Here is an 18,029-nt window from a genome sequence, read left to right as displayed (position 1 = left end):
TAGTGAAGACATCAAAAGTATGAAATAACACATATGGGATCATGTAGTAACCAAAAAGTGTTAAACAAATCAAAATATTTGTTATATTTGAGATTCTTCAAAGTAACCAACCTTTGCTTTGATGACAGCTAGGTACACTCTTGACATTCTCTCAACCTACATGGGTATATGGGTACATCGGGTTTTGTACCTACATGAGTACAAAACCCGATGCGCACCAGTAACATAGTGCACAAGCACTTACAAACAAACAATTCCACACAAGGACATGGGGGGGAACAGAGGGTTAAATACACATCACTTAATGAGGGAAATGGAAACCAGGTGTGTAGGAAAACAAGACAAAACAAATGGAAAATGAAAAGTGGATCGACGATGGCTAGAAGACCGGTGACGCCGACCGCCGATCATCGCTCGCCGAACACCGCCCGAACAAGGAGAGGAAACGACTTCAGTGGAAGTCGTGACAGGTGTACCTTGTTAAAAGTTAATTTATGGAATTTCCTTCCTTCTTAATGCGTTTTAGCCGCTTCAGTTGTGTTGTGACATGGTAGGGGTGGTATACAGTAGATAGCATTTGGTAAAAGACCATGTCCATATTATGGTAAAAGACCAGGTCCATATTATCAAGAACAGCTCAAATAAGCAAAGAGAAACGGCAGCCCTTATTACTTTAAGACATGAAGGTCAGTCAATCTGAAAAAATCTCAAGAACTTTAAAAGTTTCTTCAAGTGCAGTCACAAAAACCATCAAGCGCTATGTTGAAACTGGCTCTCATGAGGACCGCCACAATAAAGGAAGACCCAGAGTTACCTCTCCAGCAGAGGATAAGTTCATTAGAGTTACCAGCCTCAGAAATTACAGCCCAAATAAATGATTAAGTAAAAGACACGTCAACATCAGCTGTTCAGAGGAGACTGAATCAGGCCTTCATGGTTTAATTGCTGCAAAGAAAGCACTACTAAAGGACACTAATAAGAAGAAGAGACTTGCTTGGTTCAAGAAACACGAGCAATGGACATTAGACTGGTGAAAAACTGTCCTTTGGTCTGATGAATCCAAATTTGAGATTTTTGGTTCCAGTCGCTATGTCTTTGTGAGACGCAGAGTAGGTGAACAGATGATCTCCTCATTTATGGTTCCTGCCGTGAAGCATGGAGGAGGAGGTGTGATGTTGTGGGGGTGCTTTGCTGGTGACACTCTGTGATTTATTTAGAATTCAAGGCACACTTAACCAGCATGGCTACCACAGCATTCTGCAGTGATACTCCATCCCATCTGGTTTGCGTTTAGTGGGACTATAATTTGTTTTCTAACAGGACAATGACGCAACACACCTCCAGGCTGTGTAAGGGCTATTTGACAAAGAAGGAGAGTGATGGAGTGCTGCATCAGATGACCTGGCCTCCACAATCACCCAAACTCAACCCAAATGAGATGGTTTGGGATGAGTTGGAAAGCAGATGGAAGGAAAAGCAGCCAACAAGTGCTCAGTGTATGTTGGAACTCCTTCATGACTGTTAGAAAAGCATTCAAGGTGAAGCTGGATGAGAGAATGCCAAGAGAGTGCAAAGCTGTCATCAAGGCAAAGGGTGGCTACTTTGAAGAATCTAAAATCTGAAATATATTTTGACTTGTTGAACTATCTTTTGGTTACTACATGATTCCATATGTGTTATTTCATAGTTTTGATGTCTTCACTATTATTCTACAATGTAGAAAGAATTCTAAATAAAGGAAAACCCTTGAATGAGTAGGTGTGTCCAAACTTTTGACTGGTACTGTATCTTCTGTAAGAATCAATTCAATTTGGCCATATCCATATAGGCCAAGTGTTAACGTTTGTGGCTGGGAGACTGGATGGGACTTTGTTTGTGACCTTTTTTATTTCTGCCTGTCCTTGGGGAAGGAAAGCCCTTGGAAACGTGGTCCACACAATAGACGGGCTGAACGTAGCGCAAACTCCTTTGACCCACTTTCTAGGCCTACCTCAGCTGCTCCTCTCTCTTCATTTCATTTACACAGCTTGATGTTTGCCTGGGGTGTCCTCCGGTATGTTTATAATTACCTGTAAAGAGAAAGAAACGGATGATAGAACGTTTCACTCTAAATGAATCATGTTTTTTTGTGTATAAATGTTACCACTACAAAGTGCACATGCCTTGGTAATAAGATTGCTATTTCTAAATTAAGTAATGGTAAGAACTTACCTTTGATTCCTCGTTATTGATTAGGTGAAATGGTCCTTCAGCAGTGCTCCTTCTTCCTTCTGTGTTCGAGAGCGCCAATTATCCTATGGTTTGGTTAAAGGCGCCAGCATACTAGGTTCGGTTTGCTTTTAGCAGAACCCGGCTACGCGAAGGGAACGTCTGTGCCTTGCATACCTCCTTAAAAGACAGTCACTTGAAAAACTAGAAAAAAGCGGCACTATTACTGTTTGTCCCACTTGAGACGCTGTAGCTACAATATAGCCAGTACACGTCCTCAAAATAGTCTGAAGTGATCTAAGATAAATGAAGAAATCTGTCATTCATTTCTACATTTTTGCGAGGTCTTAGTAGTGCAATTTTACATCTAACTAATATGTTTGATGCAGTATTTCTCAATGTAAAAATGTGCATGAAAACTATTTGTCTCTCGTTGAATGACAAAAACACTTAATTGAAGAATCCCTCCATAGATCCCACTCTTACTAGGAGTAGTACTGTTGACCAATCACCGACGAAGTGGCCTAGACCAAAACGAACAAAAACGTCATCATAAAATATGAGCAAACTGTTTCATGTAGGAAGCATGCTACAGGATTAACGCATGCGCAATGGTTGCTAAATCCCAAATGGTAGAATAATGTGTACGCTAGTTTATTTCTTCTTAATGCAGGATTCTCCAGTAGTAATTGTAATGTGTATATATTTATGGTATTTGAGAATGTGTAACCTGAATATGTTTATTGATGGTCATGTCTTTATTTCTTAGCATTCATTATGAATCCTCACTCTGGACCCACTCAATCCTCTGGGCTCTCTCATCTCTGACACCTCCACCACTAAGATCGCCACTTCAGAAAATGGCATTACTTTTCAAACACTCCATTGGTTAATATATCTAGTGATCAGAGATTGGTACAATATCAATGGCACCTGGTCAGCACTCTGGTCGAAAGCAAATAGGTCATGTTGCTCATCAAGTATGACTATAGCCACTTTGTGCTTCATAGCATGCCCATGTAGTGATCACCATGGGACCGCTCTTGTGTTGTCACACACACCTACACTTCCTGCTGTGTGCCCTTGATAAACATCTAGAATAGGAATAAGAGTTGGAAAGGTTGTCATTACTGCTGCTGCTCAGTGCTCACTCACTACATGTCTTCCTAATTGACTTCAATTACAGTGCATTAGAAAAGTATTCACACCCCTTGACTTTTTGAACATTATGTTACAGCCTTATTCTAAAATGGATTAAATAGTTTTTTCGTCAATTGACACACAATACAAAGGACAAAGCAGAAACAGGTTTTTCGCCATTTTTGAAAATGTATTGAAAATAAAAAACTGAAATATCACATTTACATAAGTATTCAGACCCTTTACTTAGTACTTTGTTGAAGCACCTTTGCCAGCGATTTCACCTTCGAGTCTTGGGTATGGCGCTACAAGCTCGGCACACCTGTTTTTGGGGAGTTTATCCCATTTTTCTCTGCTGATCCTCTCAAGCTCTGTCAGGTTGGACGAGGAGTGTCAGTGCACAGCTATTTTCAGGTCTCTCCAGAGATGTTCGATCAGGTTCAAGTCCGGGCTCTGGCTGGGCCACTCAAGGACATTCAGAGATTTGTCCCGAAGCCACTCTTGCGTTGTCTTGGCTGTTAGCTTAGGGTCGTTGTCCTGTTGGAAGGTGAACCTTCATTCCAGTCCTGAGCGCTCTGGAGCAGGTTTTCATCAAGGATCTCTCCGTATTTTACTCCGTTCATCTTTCCCTCAATCCTGACTAGTCTCCCAGTCCTTGCCGCTGAAAAACATCCCCACAGCATGATGATGCCACCAACATGATTCACCGTTGGGATGGTGCCAGGTTTCCTGCAGACGTGAAGCTTCGCATTCAGGCCAAAGAGTTCAATATTGGTTTCATCTGACCAGAGAATCTTGTTTCTCATAGTAAAAGTAAAGAAAAACCTTGGAATGAGTAGATGTGTCCAAACTTATGACTGGTACTGTAGACAGGTGTGTGCCTTTCCAAATCATGTCCAATCAATTAAATTTACTATAGGTGGACTCCATTGAAAACAGGATGCATCTCAGTTTTGAGTCTCATAACATTTTTTTTTTTTTTTATCCATTTTAGAATAAGGCTGTAACTTAACAAATTCTGGAAAAAGTCAAGGGGTCTGAATACTTTACGAATGCACTGTTCATAGCCAGAATCCTCTTCATGCCTTGGCATTGGCCCTCAGATGTCGCTTGCTAACAACTCAAGTTTCTTTAATACCAAACAAAACCGTTGACAGGACCTACCGTTTCAACATGTAATTCAATGTATATGAGTCCCTTGAGTGAAATCAGTAGCTCTCAATTTGCTGTTGGGAAATCAGTCAAAGCAAGCATACATAAGTGGTCAATTGTATAGCTTGGCGAGGAACGGCCATATTTAGACAACTTACACAGACTAACCATGTACAACATCTTTTCAAAACACATGGTTATATGTAATGGAACCAAGGAAGTGTACAAAAGTCAAATCCAAGAACATGTCAACTGTTACAAGAATACAAGCTTTCCACCAGACAAGGACACAGATGCTTTATTGTTTCTTTTTGGGCTCAGGGGAAGAAGACCTAGCCACAACTATAAAATCAAATGAAACTACAGTTTGTTGTGGAGTGCATCTATCCTGTATAGGACATATGGGTACAGAGATGTCACCTGGCAGCTGGTACCAGGAGGGACTTTAACAACTGCATTTAAAAATAGGCTTTCTGTCTGACATTCTACCATAAAACACGAGGATTCATGACTTAATATGTGTGAATAATTTGATCCTTGGATCAATATCAAATCCTCTGCAAGCTAGCTAGACCATGGAAAGTGTCTGGATGTGCATGCACCACCATACACAGACAGGCTTAGCAGCATTGCTTCTACATCGTTTACGAGTTTAAGTGGTCAATGAAATTAGAATGTCTCGGTCTGGGACATGGGACATAAAGTATTTATTGTTTTTCATTTGGGGTTTTTGCCATTGTTGAGACTCGACTGTCTCAACTGTTGGCGCGCACATGTGCGTGTGTGTGTGTGTGTGTGTGTGTCAATCTCCAGCATGCCATTTCAGTAACATTTCCCCGGGCTGGACCTACAGAGACAGACTCTTATTATTTCATGATGTATGGAATGTTCCTGTAGAGTGAACCCACTACCAGAGACAGATGCACTGGAGGCGTGGGTAGTGGTGTGTGCTGTACTGGGGACACACATTCTGCCCGGGTAGAGGGATTGGGTTGCCTCATGATTGGATGTAGCCTACACACATACATACCCAGTCTGTCATCTGAGGGTGTTTTAATAATGGGGGAAAAAAATATGTCATTTTGTATTATCAGTATCTCATGATTGTGTGTAAATGTGTCCACACGCATATAAACTGAGTGTACAAAACATTAGGAACACCTTCCTAATATTGATTTGCACACCCTTTTGCCCGTAGAATATCCTCAATTCGTCGGGGGATGAACTATACAAGGTGTTAAAAGCATTCCACATGGATGCTGGCCCATGTTGACTCTAATGCTTCCCACAGTTGTGTCAAGTTGGCTTGATGTCCTTTGGGTGGTGGACCATTCTTGATACACACGGGAAACTATTGAACGTGAAAAACCCAGAAGCGTTGCAGTTGTTGACACAAACCGGTGCACCTGGTACCTACTACCATACTCTGTTCAAAGGCACTTCAATATTTTGTCTTGCCCATTCACCCTCTGAATGGCACACATACACAATCCATGTCTCAATTGTCTGAAGGCTTAAAAATCCTTCTTTAGCATGTCTCCTCACCTTCATCTACTCCAAGGATGGGCAACTTTGAAGAGTGTGGGGCCCACAAAATTAATGAGGGGTCGCAGTGGCCCAGGGCCACTATTTACCAATGTAGTAAATTAGCCGCTAGACTAATTTACCAATCTAAAATAAATTAAGCTGACATGGGTTAATTGAGTGATTGATGATGCACAACCAAATTTCAAAATTGCACCTTGTGTATTTTATTATTCTAACTCTCAACAGTAAGTTGAGACCAAAACTTTTTTTATTGGGCTGCGGGCTGCATGCTAGTTGCCCATTCCTGTTTTACACTGATTGAAGTTAATTTAACAAGTGACATCAATAAGGGATCAGTCATAGCCTTCACCTGGATTCTGTTCTGTACACTAGGTGTACATTGTGCTTTTTGTGTAGTGAGAGTGTATTAGACTGAATGAATAGTGTGTTGTTGTTGTGGTATTTGTTTGTAATAGCAGTGTATCTCTCTCCTCAGGAGTGGATTTACACCCACGGGCAGCAGATCCGTCAGCAGCAGCACTGCCTCTCTCTCTCCACCACCTTCCCTGCCTCCCAGGTCATGCTCATGCCCTGCAACATCAGCGACGGGAAACAAGTAAGAGCCCAGAGGGCACCGTCCTCTCCTGAACACCCAGCATGCCACACCATGCTGGCCCGCCACTGCCACCGCAGCCCCCTGCCGTAAACGAGCAAAGACACTTCTGAAAGCCATAAATCATCTTTCACTTAGGCTTTCACACAGTGTAGAGGCCCCAGCAGAGCTACCTTAGAGCTCTGAGTTCTGGCTGTATCACTAGCCTGCTGCTGCACCCTAAGACAGAGGCAAGGTCCTCAGTCTATTTCGGCTTATCTAACAGTACGCTGGCGATGCTGTTTACATGGTTTGAGGCTGTCTGAAAAGGTCATACATGCTTTATGACATTCATGGTAAACAATAAGGAAAACAAAACAAGAAACAGAGGAGTTGGTTTGTGCAGAATGTCTTCAGATACTGTTTATGAGTTGGAGGGTGTTTTGAGCAGCATGCATGACTGTAAAATGTGTTAACATTGTTGTTTGGGTCGAGACTGCAGGGACAGATGAATCATGAATATGTGGTGATAATGATTAGTGTCTGGGATCGTGAGAGAGAATTAGATGATACATATAATGCTTAAAACATTATACACAGCTCCGTCAGAGTCAAGTGAGTGTTGTATAGATAGATACATTCTAGAGCTCTATATCTGCAGGTAGATTTTATACTGAACAAAACTATAAACGTATCATGCAACAATTTCAATTCATATAAGGAAATCAGTCAATTGAAATAAATTCATTAGGCCCTAATCTATGGATCTCACATGACTGGGCAGGGGTGCTGCCATGGGTGAGCCTGGGAGAACACAGACCCACCCACTTGGGAGCTAGGCTCACTGACTGGGAAGCCAGGCCCAGCCAATCAGAATTAGTTTTTCTCCACAAATGGGCTTTATTACAGACAGAAAAACTCCTCAGACGATCCCGCAGGTGAATAAGCCGGATGTGGAGGTCCTGGGCTGGCGTGGTTACACAGTTGTGTAACCAGTTGTGAGGCCGGTAGGATGTACTGCCAAATTCTCTAAAGCGACGTTGGAGGTGGCTTATGGTAGAGAAATGTACATTCAGTTGGACATTCCTGCAGTCATTATGCCAATTCCCACAAAACTTGAGACATCTTTTGCATTGTGTGACAAAACCGCAAATGTTAGTGTACTTTTGTTGTCCCCAGCATAAAGTGAACCTGTGTAATGGTCATGCTGTTTAATCAGCTTCTTGATATGCCACACCTGTCAGGTGGACGGATGATCTTGGCAAAGGAAAAATGCTCAATAACAGGGATATAAACAAATTTGTGCACAAAATTGGACAGAAGTAAGCATTTTATGCATATGGAAAATTTCTGGGATCTTTTATTTCAGCTTATGAAACATGGGACCAACATTTTACATGTTGCGTTTATATTTTTGTTCAGTATATTAACAGTGCTCTGTTAACAGTAGCCCCAGCCCTCACGCTATCAGAAGTTGCTCAGGTATAAACTACTTCCTCCTGCTAAGAAGGCTCCCAGAGCAGCATGTTCCACCCCTGGCACACAAGACGGAAACTGTGCAATGAAGATAGATAATTACAACCGTGCTCATGTGTTCCCTCAGGCCACTGCAGGCTACAGCAGAGAGGCTCTCAGCATCCCACGAATGTGCTTTACTATCAATTGTGCTTCAACAGCCAGTAACAAGAACAATGACTTCAAGGCACCACAGGCACTGAATACTAATTGATTTAGTTTGAATTATTTTCTTTTTTAATTAAAAAGTGTAGTCTCCCTTTGCTTCATAAAAAAAAAGGAAAAAATGTGTCATGGCAATTTGAGTCTTTGCTGCTTTGATCAGGGGTACAATGGAACAGCGCTTGTTTCTGTTCACTGAGTCTAAATACAGTGGAACAAAGACAGCTGTATCTCAGTGTCACATATTCAATGTATTGTTTTCTACCACTCAGGAGGGATACATGATCCTGATATGCCCCACTAGTCTTGGCAACAGACTTTGCCTGTCAGTTATCTAACCAGTGATGGATGCGTGAGACAATGACAAATTCCTTGCATGTTTGTTAATATCCTGTAGTTTTGTTTATATGCTAATTAGTTCAACGGTATCAGCAATTCTGAGCAAAGAGTAGCCTAATTCCCTGCTCTGAACGATTATTGTAACTCGGCAGAAATTAAGTCAAGAGGGACATCTAGTGGTGAGTAGTGGGAAGTAGCAACGATAGATAATGGCATCCCATACTGTAACAGTGCCATCCATGCACATGCCATGCAATAAAGATCATTAGCTAAATAAGAAGTTGACATTACAGGGTCAATATTGGACAATAGTTGCTAAAAACTACTTTTCTTTACAGTATTTATTTGAACCAATGGCGTTCAGAAACAATTAATGGACAATAACAGTTTCATTACATTAGAATGCCTGTCTCTGTGTACAGTATAGTTTGTATGACCTGTTGTGTTCCAGCGATGGCAGAAGTCAGGCACCCACCTGGAGCACCTGGTCTCCCACTTCTGCCTGGACAGTGAGATGGCCCTGGAAGGCATCGAGAGCAGCAAGATGCTGGTGATCAGCCCCTGTGAACTGACAGCCTACACCCAGAGATGGGAGATGCCCTTCTCATGATCCATCCACAACACAAGCCTTCCTGTAGAGGAGGACTACCCTACGAGCACTCACGACCTACTGCAGTGCTTACTGTAGCCAAGAGCTTTTAGAAAGAGATGGAGGAGGTTGGACACCGGCGTAAAGGGTATTTTTGGTCACTGAGATTAGTCTTTATAAGATGGCATGGACTTGGACTGACGTCAGCACATTCAATTGTTCAACAAGACACTCAGCAGCAGTGGTGGAAAATGTACTCAATTGTCATACTTCAGTAAAAGTAAAGAAGAAAGAGAAAATGACTCAAATAAAAGTGAAAGTCACCCAGTAAAATACTACTTGAGTAAAAGTCTAAAAGCATTGGGTTTTAAATGTACGTAAGTATCAAAAGTAAATGCAATTGCTAAAATATGCTTAAGTATCCAAAGTAAAAGTATAAATCATTGCACATTCCTTATATTAAGCAAACCAGATGGCACTGTTTTAAAAATATATATATATATATATATATATATATATATATATATATATATATATATATATTTTTTTTTTAAGGATAGCCATGGTCACACTCAACACTCAGACATAATTTACAAATTAAGCATTTGTGTTTAGTGAGTTCGTCAGATCAGAGGCAGTATGGATGTTCTCTTGACAATTTCCTGTCCTGCTAAGCATTCGAAATGTAACAAGTACTTTTGGGTGTCAGGGAAAATGTATGGAGTAAAAAGGACATGATTTTCTTTAGGAATGTAGTGAAGTAAAAGTAAAAGTTGTCCAAAATATAAATAGTAAAGTAAAGTACAGATACCACAAAAAACGACTTAAGTAGGACTTTAAGGTATTTTTACTTAAGTACTTTACACCACTACTCAGCAGGGCTGAAGCCCACTGAAGTCAGTGGGCTAATATACTGTAGATGGAAATACAATGGAAACAATTTTTCATTGCTGTTGTCATTGAAACACATGTGGTCTGTCACTCACAACTATTTTTCTAACTGCTACTTCAAATGTAGAAATCCTGTCTTCGTAATGACATTTCAATGGTGATCTAATATGGGATGGTTTGCAGCTATGGTGGAATTTGTGACAGCAAATTGAATGCACATGTCAAATGACAATATTTTTATATCCTAATTTAGGATTTGTGAAAAACATTTAATGATTCCCATTTCTTTTTCATTGAAATGGAGATGATCTTTACACAAAATGTCTATGATCCTGAAAACACACAGACACACACACAGAGACTGTAATAGCCAGTGCTGCGATGTCAAACCTGGAAATAAAAGAAATGCAGAACATTTGTTATTATTTTTGTGTTCGTCAGTGATTCATGTAAACTATGTAAGAATATTGATAACATTTTATAATGATGAAGGTGGAACGGCCCCTTACCTGATGAATTACAGTTTCAGTATAATTAGTATAAATGTTCTTCAATTATTCAACTACATAAATATTGTATGATGCTACTGTTTCCAGCACAGCACTGGCAGCTCGGTCGGCATTACCAGCATCTTCCAGTGCGGTGCAGCGACACATCAGCCCAGTGAGGAATAGACCACAATGTACCACATATCAATGGATTTACAAAGACAGATGAACGCCAAGAGGTGTTGACCGCAACACGGCTTAAAGGGAAGGATTTGAGAATAAATAGCCTAATAACCACTCACTCAAAGGAAATGCCTGGCTAACTTCTATGGGTAAACGATCATTCGCAGGTATGTTATGTCACGCTATCAGATATACCGGCCGGTGTAATGTTAGCAATAGCTATCTAGTGCCCTTGTTATTTGGGTAAGACATTTTCTAAATAAACTAGTCTTTGTCGAGCATATTTTGCTAATCAATTACGATTAGTTGCTCTGAAATCTGTCCAATAATATAATTGTATAGTCGACTGAATTCTTTACAATTTGAAAGTGACATTTGTTGAGTTTTCGATGTCCTCCGTTATGACATTTTTGTCTGCATCGTATTGGAACATAATGGTAGATGTAGTTTTTTCCGGAACATTTTATTATGTTGGATTGGAGATTCATAATGGAAAACACTACATATCCCATGACAATGAACGGAGCGCTTTATTATTGCGTCATGTTTACATACGTCATAATTTGAGGACTCGAAGATGGCCTACTGAAATTCACTGAAGCGCCAGATTCAGATTTGTTTTGGGCAGAAACACTTGTTCGCTGTGTTGTAGAATACACTGTGATGTTTGCAGATAATATTCCATGTCTCGACATCAAAACCTAAACCATGTCTATCCAAACGCCCAACAAAAGTAAGTTGTAACGCTCATTTCAGACAACTAAAGAGCTAGCTATTGTGATTATGCTAACTATCTTGCTAGTTACCTAGCTTAGCCAGCTAGTATGGTAGGTGGTCATAATCACTAACACAGGTAGTTCGTTAGCCTATGCAAATCCTTGCTATTGAATGACAGGATATGCTTTTGTAAAGAAAACGCTATGCGTTGCTGCTTGCTTGATCTGAGTGCATATAATTTCTCTCCCGCAGTCAACCCATGTTTTCTCGACACCTGACCGCGTTTGGCTCTCACTGGTTGCCCCCAACTCAGGCCCCATTGGGCGGCTGGAGGAACGTACATTTCCCCAGTTATCCATGTCGGCCGGGTGTGCCCCCTCCACCTCAACTCTCCCATCCCACCAGGCACCTCTCAGGGGCCTTCCAACCTCAAGATACCCATAACACCAACTGGGCAAGACTACAGTCCAAACAACACCTCCCACCAGGGTTCCCTTTTCACGGTTTTCCTCATCGACACTTCCAACTTGGACTGATGGAGTGCTCAGACAAGGAGCCTCCATACAAGCGGAGGAGGAGTTCAGATGAGAGGGCTCCAGGGGATAGATCCAAGGGCTCCCCCAAACGAGAGTACGCACCAAGACAGGCTCGCAGTGCCGCAACCAGCCCCAACTGCTGGTTCAAAGACGGGAAACCACCGCCTCCTGGGACAAGTCCACCAAGACAGGCATTGGGTAATACCTCAGTTTCAAAAACTGCCGCTTTTCTTGAGAACACGGTTATTCTTTGATCTGGAATGAACCTGAGGTGGATTAGGTTTAGTCCAATATGGGCCCTGTCAAGCAGTGTCATTAACTTTCTAACCATATTGTTTTGTGCTGTTTGTGCTTTTCCAGAGCTGAAGAGACAATGGGAGGACTTTTCACACTGCTATAAGTCCAGACCCCAGTCTGGTGGTGGGAGGCGAGAACCACCCTTTGAGTTTTCTGTGATGTCGTATAACATCCTCTCCCAGGACCTACTACATGACAATAACTACCTGTACAAACACTGTAGCTCCTCCATCCTCAACTGGAATCACAGGCTCTCCAACATCCTGAAAGAGCTCAAAGAGCACAACGCAGATGTAAGTGAATGGTTTATGAATCATTACTGAAGGTACAAGACAGTATCTCCCACCATTTACATGATCTATTGGCTTGTGATCGATTCAGATTTACCAACATTGATTATCATCACAAGGAACAGAAAACACAACATAGTGGCCCTGTTTTGACTAGTTTAAGTCTGTTTCCCTTAGAGCAAGTTAAAGTAGTGATGACACCGATTGTTTTAATGTTAGATGTGTACTGTGAAATGAAGTCAAACTTTGTCTCTATAGATAATGTGTCTGCAGGAGGTTCAAGAGGACCACTATGAAAAACAGATCAAACCCTCTCTAGAAGCATTAGGTAATTCACCCTGTTGGTCCCTTACTGTTTTGTATTCGGTGGTGCCCATATTGTTTTGTTTACTAAGCCTATTCTTAGTAAACAGAGCTGTAGCTCTGCCTATTGAAATTTGAAAGCCTGTCAAATAATACAACAACAATACTGCAAGTGATATTGCCTTTGGAGGTTACATATGATATGACCACTAGAGGGAGCCACGGGCATAGATAATTAATATTTTCTCAAACCACTTAGTGTTCCTGAAGAAAATTAAGTAGCACCAGCGCTTCAGGTATTCCAAAACATATTTCCTCTTTCAATAATTAAAAAACATAAAAAAATCTACATTTTTTTCATCACAGTTTGAGAAATGTGTCCTATTTTCTTTGATGTGGTGATTTATTTCACGTTTCTTTCCCCAGGTTACCAGTGTGAGTACAAGAGGAGGACAGGCAGGAAGCCTGACGGCTGTGCCGTGGTCTATAAGAAGGACCGCTTCTCCCTGCTGTCCAGTCACCCAGTGGAGTACTTCCGCCGGGGCATCCCCCTGCTAGACCGGGATAACGTGGGCTTGGTGCTGTTACTGCGCCCCACGGGATCCTCCAGGCCGGAGGACTGCGTTTGTGTGGCCAATACACACCTCCTGTACAACCCCCGGCGCGGGGACATTAAGCTGGCCCAGTTGGCCATGCTGCTGGCAGAGATCAGTACAGTGTCCCGCCTCCCTGACGGCAGCTCCTGTCCCATCATCCTCTGTGGGGACTTTAACTCTGTGCCCTGGTCTCCCCTGTACAGCTTTGTTAGGGAGAGCAGGCTGGAGTACGACGGTATTCCCATAGGCAAGGTGAGGGCCATCATCTACACACCCAGCCTCTTTCTGTCACTTTCTGCAGTGAGATAAGAAGCTCAGTGGCTGAACCTGATTACTGCAGAGGGAACATAATGTTCAGAGAGAGCTGCTATAAAATGTGAGCTGCTATGAAATGTTCCTTGCGCTCTTCTCTATCAGACATGCTCTAGTATTTCTCATTCATTTTCAACCCGGTTTGAATGCCCGTTCAGTATGATTTTTATGCTTACCACCAAATAACCACATTAGTGTACAGCAAGTTGATTTACTGCGCTAGACAAAACGGTGTGAACCTATTTTAAAGCAACTGTGTGTGTGCAGGTGTCAGGGCAGGAGGAGAATCCCAGAGGCCAGCGGATCCTGACCGTGCCCATTTGGCCCCTTAGCCTGGGCGTCACCCAGCAGTGCCAGTATGCGACTGCCCCTACAGGTGACCTATCACAGTCCATCCACCACACTGGCTCAGTGAAGGGCCTCTGGCCGTTACCAACACTGAGGAAATGCTTTCTTTCTTCTGATCTGCATATGATGTTAATACTCTTCTTTCCTCCCAGATGTTGACAGGGGAATCACCAACCTGTCTGTGCAGGACTTTGCAGCACCACCTATGGCAGCTATGAACAGGTCCGTTATCTCCGGTTGGATTTCTGGGTTAAATAATCATTTAGTTGAGACAGTTTGATTTCTCCAGTCTCTGCTGTTTTACAGTCAGTTAGTTCTTAATTCTGTCACGTAACTGTAAGAGATCTGATCCTGTCAGAGGTGCTACATCAGGAGTTCCTCTGACTAACAGCCTTCAATATTAATGCTTTTCAAACAGTTGAGTCTCTGCCGTTCAACAGCACTGTAATCTGTTTTGACTGGCGTCTGCACATCTGACAGCTGAGGCTGATTTTATTTCCACCTCTGTCTCCCCGTCTCTCACCTTCTTCTCTCCCCCCCCCCCCCCTTCTCTCGCTCTCTCGTTTGCATGCCTTGGAGAATGGAGGAGACAGCAGTTAGCTACATCATTCCCCTACAATGTTAATTTGAAGCAAGTGGAACTGCTCATAGGGAGAAGTGACAAGTCTATGTCTGGATGATTTGTTGTTTGTCCAGTGGAGTCCGAACTACAAGCAGCAACTGTCTGTCTTAATTAGCGGTTGAAGTGACGCCAGTGCCCTGTGTGACTGTCTCTCCCCATGTCCAGACCCAGTATAGAGCACAGTCTGAGGCTGACGTCAGCTTACTCCCACTACCTGACAGAGGACAGCAGGCCTGAGATCACCACCTGTCACTCCAGGACAGCCATCACTGTGGACTACATCTTTTACTCTGCAGGAACTGGGGACATTTCCACTCAGCCAGGTACACACAGTATACCACATAACATCACACACACTATATACATCACATATGATTTGTTGATTGATTGTTATACGGATCTTGGAGCAGGGTGGCATCTGATAATCAATGTTTATAATGAGATCGATCCTGCAATGTGACTTCTGTAGATGCTGCAGTGCAGTGTGCTGTGAAGTGAGACTTCCAGGCTGCATAATGGAACTATGACTACATTTTCCCTGATCAAGATCGCATCTGGAAAAACTCAGGGAATTAAAGGATACTTGGGGATTTTAGCAAAGAGGCCCTTTATCTACTTCCCCATAGTCAGATGAACTAGTGGATACCATTTTTATGTCTCCAGTATGAAGGAAGTTAGTTAGCATTAGCTTACAAAACTAACTAGTGTTAGCGCGATGACTGGAAGTCTATGGGTATCTGCTATCATGCTAAGTATCCCTTTAGCCATGTCTGTTTTCCTCCCAGAGGGTCCATTGCCAAGACACGGGCTGCAGCTGCTGGCCAGACTGGCCCTGGTGGGACAGACAGACCTGGAGGCCGTCAACGGGCTGCCCAATGAGCACAACTCCTCCGACCACCTGCCCATACTGGCCTGCTTCCGCCTCTGCCCCTGAGGCTGGATGTTAGGGTTCAGGGGTTAGCGCCTTGGACAGAACTGGGGGTCAAAGACCTGGGGAGACCCATAAATCCATCCATACCGCTCACCAGCAGCCAAACACCAATTGTACACAAGCTCACCATGGCTTTTGTCTCTCATCTCTCAAGATCTCATATCCCCAGGAAATGTTGGAAAGGTACAAACACTGACACTGGTAGATGTTGAACTTTAATTTCAAAGACATTATTGATGAATTTGGAGCTTTGCAGTGGCCTGACTCTAGTGTGTAGATCTAGGCTACTGCATCAAGATGTTTACACATTTTAACTTTTTCGTGTTATTTTTACATTGGTTGAAGATATGAAAATAGACACTTTTAGATTTGAATGATTTTATAAATGTTGATAAATTCATTTAAAAAAAATATATATATATATCTTAATTATGTCATGCAAGTACTATTGGGTTTGATAATTAGCAAAAATGAATGCAAAGTACTTACCAAGGAAGTATTAATATATATATATATATATATATATATATATATATATACGAAGAGAAGGAAGAAACTACCTTGCAGCTGGCGGGACACCATAGAAGAGGTTTTATAGACTAGGCTGTTAAGTGTACTGTTAGACAACAGTCTCTTTGTCATCACACATTTCACAGCTCTGCAACAAAATCATCGGCACCTCCTGTAATCTCAGAAGGATTGCAAAATATATGCCAGCGCAAATTCTCAAATAAATCTCACAAGCTATCATCGGGCTCCCGAGTGGAGCAGCGGTCTAAGGCACTGCATCTCGGTGCTTGAGGCGTCACTACAGACCCTGGTTCGATTCCTGTATCACAACCGGCCGTGATTGTGAGTACCATAGGGCGGTGCACAAATGGCCCACGTTGTTAGGGTTTGGCCCGGGGTAGGCCGTCATTGTAAATACGAATTTGTTCTTAACTGACTTGCCTGGTTAAATAAAGAAAATCATCCATTGTCAAATGAACTACTGCTCTGTCGTCTGGAGTAATGTAAGAGCCTTTTTCATGGAATTCACCACTCTGGTAGACCAACCACTATATAAATGGATATGGTCAAAGACGTAAACACATGAAGCAGAACCAAGACCACCAAAACCCAAATTAGAGCAGGGCAAAATAGCTTTTAGTTTCAGAGCAGTGAAGTCCGGAACTCCTTGGCAGAAAGTTTTTAAAAACTTGCCAAATAGTTGTTTTACGAGATGAATTCATAAAATATCTTGAACAACTAGAGTCGGTCTAAGGTTATTGTAACACTGTATGCTATGTTGTATTTCAATTCATATATGCACACGGGCTGGGGGGTGTAACTCGTAATAGGAATGTGGGTCTTTGTGCTTTTACTTTGCTTTTGTTTTTCTCATTTCTGGATGTTTTTTTTTACATTTCTTAAGGACTCTTGGAAGACTAGCCTTTGAGCTAAAGGAGATTCAAATCAAATAATGTTAGTGTTGAAAATGAGGGCTATGTCCGTCACAGCTATTGTACTGCATGTAACACAATAATAGACCTGCAATTAAAGACACACTGTACCTGTTCAGCTCTCTGTAATAATGTCACATTACATTGAATGAGTTCCAGGGATTGTATGAACAGTACCTCTCAGAGATTAAGGCACACTGATGGACAGAGAATCAATCAGTCAAATGTATTTATGAAGCCCTTTTTACATCACCCGATGTCACAAAGTGCTGTACAGAAACCCAGCCTAAAATCCCAAACGGCAAGCGACGCAGATGTAGAAGCATGGAGAGATGATCAGAGAAAATGTATCTTTCTCACTTGGGGCCTCATTTATCAACTGTGTGTCAATTTCATACTCAATTCTGGGGTACATGGAGATTCTGGGATTTGCAACATTGATGTCTTCATTGATAAATCACAGCCATATTCTATTTGTGCAGTCGTGAACGATACAACCCCGCCCGGACAACGCACACCATTCATATTTAATGCTAAGAAAAGTGCCCTAATTTGCTGTATGATTTGGAGATGTAATTGGGCCTTAATAGTTCCTAAAAGAAAGCGCAATGGCAAATTTGATCACATTTCTATAGAGGTGTGGCTCAAACACCTCCCATTTCCCTCAAACGAACAATACGCCTATTTGCTTGCAACACAGTTGATCAAGCTTCCAGAAGTTGTGTGCACACATGGTTTGAGATAGGCTTAGAGATAGGCACACCTTTTTGCGTGCACACACCTTTGATAAACGAGGCCCCTGAAGAGGAATGAAGGTGAACCCAGGGTGCAGAACCTTGGGAGTATGAA

At 42.2% G+C, this 18,029-nt stretch overlaps 2 protein-coding genes across 3 annotated transcripts in view; both read left to right on the top strand.

The window, feature by feature from the left end:
- galnt14 (UDP-N-acetyl-alpha-D-galactosamine:polypeptide N-acetylgalactosaminyltransferase 14 (GalNAc-T14)) overlaps positions 1–10,534 on the top strand; it is a 110,511-nt gene extending 99,977 nt beyond the window's left edge. Inside the window, exons 14-15 of the mRNA XM_021612019.3 lie at positions 6,524–6,643; positions 9,087–10,534. Coding sequence (XP_021467694.3) covers positions 6,524–6,643; positions 9,087–9,245 — 279 coding nt within the window. The 3' untranslated portion in view covers positions 9,246–10,534. The remainder of the gene's footprint in view (positions 1–6,523; positions 6,644–9,086) is intronic.
- A 174-nt stretch (positions 10,535–10,708) lies between these two features.
- angel2 (angel homolog 2 (Drosophila)) lies at positions 10,709–17,298 on the top strand. 2 transcript variants are annotated; one of them, XM_090242978.1, is made up of 9 exons: positions 10,709–10,953; positions 11,756–12,237; positions 12,400–12,629; positions 12,885–12,954; positions 13,356–13,777; positions 14,105–14,213; positions 14,338–14,407; positions 14,973–15,130; positions 15,593–17,298. In XM_090242978.1, the coding sequence occupies exons 2-9, from the start codon at positions 11,763–11,765 to the stop codon at positions 15,739–15,741; spliced, it is 1,683 nt and encodes a 560-aa protein (XP_090099104.1). In that variant the 5' UTR covers positions 10,709–10,953; positions 11,756–11,762; the 3' UTR covers positions 15,742–17,298. The 2 variants fall into 2 exon arrangements, with proteins under 2 accessions (XP_090099104.1, XP_021467691.3); XM_021612016.3 differs by lacking the exon at positions 10,709–10,953 and adding an exon at positions 11,335–11,519.
- The last annotated feature ends 731 nt before the right edge of the window (positions 17,299–18,029 follow it).

Source organism: Oncorhynchus mykiss, chromosome 8 (genome assembly GCF_057628025.1).
Source record: "Oncorhynchus mykiss isolate SJ-2025 chromosome 8, ASM5762802v1, whole genome shotgun sequence".
NCBI lineage: Eukaryota > Metazoa > Chordata > Actinopteri > Salmoniformes > Salmonidae > Oncorhynchus > Oncorhynchus mykiss.
The sequence above is the reverse complement of the archived record's forward strand: the minus strand, read 5'-3'. Positions and strand labels throughout refer to the sequence as shown.

What these genes read in the sequence shown, in the direction of transcription:
- angel2 (XM_021612016.3), top strand. Translation starts at nt 11,470, where the DNA reads ATGTCTCGACATCAAAACCTAAACCATGTCTATCCAAACGCCCAACAA. An exon ending in TCCACCAAGACAGGCATTGG is followed by an intron (nt 12,238 to 12,399) that starts GTAATACCTCAG and finishes GTGCTTTTCCAG; the next exon opens with AGCTGAAGAGACAATGGGAG. An exon ending in ACCCTCTCTAGAAGCATTAG is followed by an intron (nt 12,955 to 13,355) that starts GTAATTCACCCT and finishes TTCTTTCCCCAG; the next exon opens with GTTACCAGTGTGAGTACAAG.